The sequence below is a fragment of the Helianthus annuus genome, chromosome 4, assembly GCF_002127325.2.
Source record: "Helianthus annuus cultivar XRQ/B chromosome 4, HanXRQr2.0-SUNRISE, whole genome shotgun sequence".
Lineage (NCBI taxonomy): Eukaryota > Viridiplantae > Streptophyta > Magnoliopsida > Asterales > Asteraceae > Helianthus > Helianthus annuus.
In genome coordinates, this window is record NC_035436.2 from 147,721,988 (window position 1) to 147,726,730 (window position 4,743).

At 36.7% G+C, this 4,743-nt stretch overlaps 1 protein-coding gene across 26 annotated transcripts; it reads right to left on the minus strand.

The window, feature by feature from the left end:
* Window positions 1-370: 370 nt before the first annotated feature.
* LOC110936489 (UPF0176 protein CPn_0734/CP_0012/CPj0734/CpB0762-like) lies at window positions 371-4,528 on the minus strand. 26 transcript variants are annotated; one of them, XM_035989044.1, is made up of 11 exons: window positions 4,101-4,514; window positions 3,824-3,932; window positions 3,385-3,629; window positions 3,198-3,317; window positions 2,875-2,952; window positions 2,686-2,732; window positions 2,527-2,534; window positions 2,325-2,375; window positions 1,266-1,381; window positions 1,128-1,189; window positions 371-566 (listed from the first exon to the last, which is right to left on the minus strand). In XM_035989044.1, the coding sequence occupies exons 4-11, from the start codon at window positions 3,226-3,228 to the stop codon at window positions 504-506; spliced, it is 456 nt and encodes a 151-aa protein (XP_035844937.1). In that variant the 5' UTR covers window positions 3,229-3,317; window positions 3,385-3,629; window positions 3,824-3,932; window positions 4,101-4,514; the 3' UTR covers window positions 371-503. The 26 variants fall into 26 exon arrangements, 23 of the variants coding, with proteins under 23 accessions (XP_035844937.1, XP_035844940.1, XP_022034582.1 ...); XM_035989047.1 differs by having other exon boundaries at window positions 3,824-3,966; XM_022178890.1 differs by adding an exon at window positions 3,967-4,012 and having other exon boundaries at window positions 3,198-3,629; window positions 3,824-3,885.
* Window positions 4,529-4,743: the final 215 nt, after the last annotated feature.

The window sequence follows — 4,743 nt, forward strand, 5'->3', positions numbered from 1 at the left end:
TTTTTTTCAATCTAAAGTAAGCTGAATGTTAAAATCTATCTATCTACATATACTATACTAGTGGGAATGCCCGCGCGTTGCGGCGAGTGCGTCTGTTTTGTCACCTCATATATTATTTGAACGGAAACGATTCGTTTTGTCACGGTAAAGAACAAAAATAAAAAAACATTTTTTATCTCACATGTGCGCTTTTGTATAAAGCAGTTGTGGAAACGTAGATAAAAATAATCATGTCACGTTATATTACTAAAATAACGAAAAGGATAAACACAGTTCGTTTATACGTATATAAAAAAACTGTGAGGTAGATTTGATTTTGATCAGTTGTATGTTACAATTCACAACTCGATTTTTAGTAAAAACAACCACGTCGTAACGACATCGAAATTTTATAAAATTTCGTATTTTGAATGTAATAAAAAGAGAACAAATTTTTTTTAAAGAATTTATACTAATAAACGATAAATAAATAAAAATACAGTTACTGTTTATGGATCTACACTCTATTTGCCAATACTCCAAAGTAAGTGTTTTGGTTCCTCATAAGCTAGTAAGGCCATAAAATCCTACATAAAAATAACTCATTTATTAACCAAACTAATAAAAATATTAATATGCTAAAAGCTTCCTCAATGAAAAAAATCCTAAAAGGGTGTTGTTGAGGAATCAAAAGCTTTTTTAACATACAAATCGAGACTTAACGAGCTCGAGTCTGAAATACAAAATTTGTTTAGGCTTGCGAGTCTAAACAAGCTCAAAAAAATTTATAATGATAATGATTATTATAACCCGATACTAAAAAAAACCCACATTGGTTTCAAGTTAGGCCCATATGATTAAACTAATGACATTTGCAAGCCGAGTTCGAGCCGAGCTTTGGGTCATTTAGGCGAAATCAAAGCGAGCTCGAGCCGAGCGTTTAGATCATTTAGCCGAGTTGAGCCGAGCTCGAGAATTGGGTTTTACTCGCAAGCCGAGCTCGAGCTCGAGCTCAAATAAGTAAATCCGAACCGAGCCGAGCTTCATAAAAACATGACGAGCCAAGCTTGAGTCGTGGAAGGCCCGCACTCGGCCCGACACGTTTACACCCCTATCGGAGTACCAAAATGTGCCTTCAGTTGCCTTGCCTGTATATCAAACACGTTTGGTCTTTGAGCTCCATGAAAATGACCAATATCCCATTCATAACCTGCCAGCAAAAAATGAGATAAATGTAAATTTACCTAATCACCCCTGACTTACACCAGTAAACAAGGAGGAAATACCATTTCTCACATCCAATCTGGATTTTGACAGCGTTTTCCTACATTCAGATGGTGTGAGAGGTGTTGCCACGCATAGATGAGTCAACCAACAGAAGATGTGACACCCCTCCTTCCATCTGAGGTAAAATAAATTATTAAATGTAACTTCAAACTTTATTATTTTTTACTTACAACATGAAATTGGAGAATCAAACCTATTAAACTAATCAACTGAATACAATGGCAATAGTGAAAAGTGTTAGATGCCTACAGCCACTCCACATTACTTTTTTTTTACAAATAAGTACACCAGTGACCATCATATCATATTAGTGTAACTTTCCTCCTAACATACTTGGAATGTAATAAATGCACATTAGGGCTGCACGCTGTAGGTTGACATTTGGGCCACATACTAATGTCAACCACCTGTTTTACCATGAACCCATATTCAACCATTACCCAACCCACTTATCTATCACCTCAAATGCTAATATTTTAGGGTGAGGGCAGCGACTTGTCAACCAAATTTAGAATTTATTTTATGGGCTCAATACGTGTCAAACTGGAATTAAGATGTACATATACATATCAATAGAATAGAATGAGAAGTGGCATTTTTTTTCACGGGCTCATCCGCTCAATATGGATCACCCTTCTGATGTCACACTGGTACCTACAAGACGTTACACATGGTTCTGATGTTGCCTTGTTTTTGCCTATTAATCTTGAAATTTTTAACTCTCTGATGCACATCGTGGGTTCACAAAATTATCTACAAGCAACTACTTACTGGTATACACCACCAAATCAATTTATTGAATATCCATCTGTAATAAACATAAAATACACAGCTGGGAGGCAGTACATACTAACTCTTATCAAATTAATGGGTCACTTATTCAATATACATAGCATTACTATACTACAGAGATGCATATACATATATATTGATAGGGGGATAAGCATACCCGGTACACAATAAGCAGTTAGATAGCTGCTTATACAACTATTAAGATTATTCTATGAATCTGTTATTTGTCATAATAATCTAATCGGAAAACGTAAAGATGTACTAACCGGTAAGACAGAGAGAGGCCCAGTGTTGAACTCCTCTTCGTCATTCTTCGTCTGCAACAAAGTTTAACATTATAATTTATACGGCGATAACACAATTTAGTCAAAAAATAGTGAACCATTGGGATGAGATGCAGAATTTACAGCAATGAATTGTAAGTAGAATCACATTATCAGTACAAAGAAAAAGAAAAGATACACTTACTGGTGCATCTTCCTCCATTGGTCGATTGCAAAAACAAGAATACAAATAAAAAACGATTAGTAATTTAGTAGCATCATTCAGTGAGATTTGAAATAGCTGCAAATTTAGTGATATCTTAGAAGCAAGTATAACTAATAATATGTAATGGAATGGAATCACCTCATGATGGATGTAAACGAAAAGAGACAGTTGGCGAACAAAGTGATCTGAAAACAAACAGGAAGAAAGGTAGGGTTTAGGGTTATGAATTACAAATCCCTAATATGGATACAAATGTGCGAGCTTGCAACAAGCATCGGAACGGAGATGAGTTCCGGTGAAATTGAAGGAAAAAGGAGGAAGAGATACCTGTTCGTTCGTTCAGACGCGGGAAAGATAGAGGGTGCAGCAGTAGCAGAGGATCTAATAGTAGAACAAGTGTCTTATCTACACAGGCCAACCAAATTGAACCCCCAAGGTCCAAACCATATTTTTACGTATCATATAAATTTAATAGATGCTAGATCCATAAACACGGTTGTTGTATTTGACTGTTATTTAAATACATAAAAATCGAACTGTGAAACCCTAGATAATGATAGATTTGAACATATAAACATCAATAAGTCACAACCAACTTGATCTACATGACAGTATGAAACTAAAACTTGAACGAATCGAATCTAACTTACATGATAAACTTCTAGGGCACAAACAGATCATGTCCCGACCGTCTGCATCGCGATGTGTGCTTCAACCACCGAGCACCACAAACATAACATACATAACAACAGTATAACACAATAAAAAACCTAAACAATAAAACATCAAATCATCATGATACAGTTGAATCTAATAACCGCAAAAAACAAATCGAACCTGTTTGACGGATTCAGCGATCTCGGGACCGATGCCGTCGCAGGGAAAGAGAGTGGCGCGAATCAGATCGGGTGTGGAGGAGGCGTTTGGCGATATGCAGAGCCATCGGAATCGGAAAGGTGGCCGGAGAGATGATGGATGGTTTCACACTAACGGCCGATGAAGGTAGGATTTCTGTCTTATGGTTTTCTTTCCTAATGTCACGGTGAGAGGAACCGAACATGAATCAAATCAACAACGCAAATCTACAACAAACATTAATATATATTTAGAGATTTTTTTACTGTACGTATTTCATCAGATGTAAACCATAATTCAACCAGTTCACACATCTCAACCTTAATATGCATCAAAACAACCACAAATCTAAAATAACAAAGAATAGGGATCCGAAAACTCACCGACGTGATAAGTTATGAGGTTGGTAAGAAAAAAAAACCTTAAAAATAGTTGAGCCTTAGCACCTAGCAATGCATTTGCAAACAGCAAGCGACTTTATAGCTTCCGGCATCATCAGCAACACACCAACACACATAAACGGTTCAGATCTATAAGATTCAGTAAAACAATCAGCTAGCTTACCTGCTAAAATCACGAAAAGGCTCGCAAATCATTGTAACCAATGAAACTATGAACAACATACAAAGATAGATTTAGGGCTACAAATTATCGATTTAAGGCTTATCATCTTTCGGAAATCGAATTAAAAAAATTACCTTTTTGACAGAGATGGCAGTCTTGCACTGAAAGGGCTCGTCGGAACCCTAATCGTCTCGCCAGAAATCTCCACAACGCCATGTTAGTTTCTGTCGCCGTAAAGTCACTCCAACTCGACCTGAATCAACTCGACCCGAATCCTAATAACCCTGACTTGCGACAGAACCCTGCCATCGGAAACCCTAGGTCGAGCTTTGTCTCTCTCTCAACACAAATCCCTCATCAGATGTCGCTGTGGCCGGAGATCCATGGGCCTTCTCCCCCCTCTCTGTATTCTTCTCTTCCTCTCCCTCGTCCAATTGATTTCATCTATAATTGCATCGACCCTTTCATTTGCTATATTCACTCTTGGGTTTTGATTGTACGTTTGTTAGGTTTCTTTGAGGGCAGTGAAGGAAAGGATTTTGGGTTTGTGAGTGTGGTGGGTAGGTCGAATATTATACCCTTACACTGTCTTAAAATTTCATGTTCATTCCAATTTTACCCTTATCAAATAAGCATTGTTTAATTGTACATATTGCATAAAATGATGGACGCCATGTAAAATTACATGTGTGTACATCACTTCTCCTTTTTATAATAGTATAGATAATAAACGTAAATATTATTATGACTTTTTTTTTTTGAAAATTAACTTCTTTC

Bases quoted from the DNA above. Each gene is read 5' to 3' on its own strand.
- LOC110936489 (XM_035989046.1), bottom strand. From the start codon at position 3,228: ATGATCTGTTTGTGCCCTAGAAGTTTATCAT. The intron at 2,953-3,197 runs GTAAGTTAGATT...TGGCCTGTGTAG, and splicing joins GTGCCCTAGAAGTTTATCAT to ATAAGACACTTGTTCTACTA. The intron at 1,382-2,324 runs GTTAGTACATCT...ATTTTACCTCAG, and splicing joins GGCCTCTCTCTGTCTTACCG to ATGGAAGGAGGGGTGTCACA.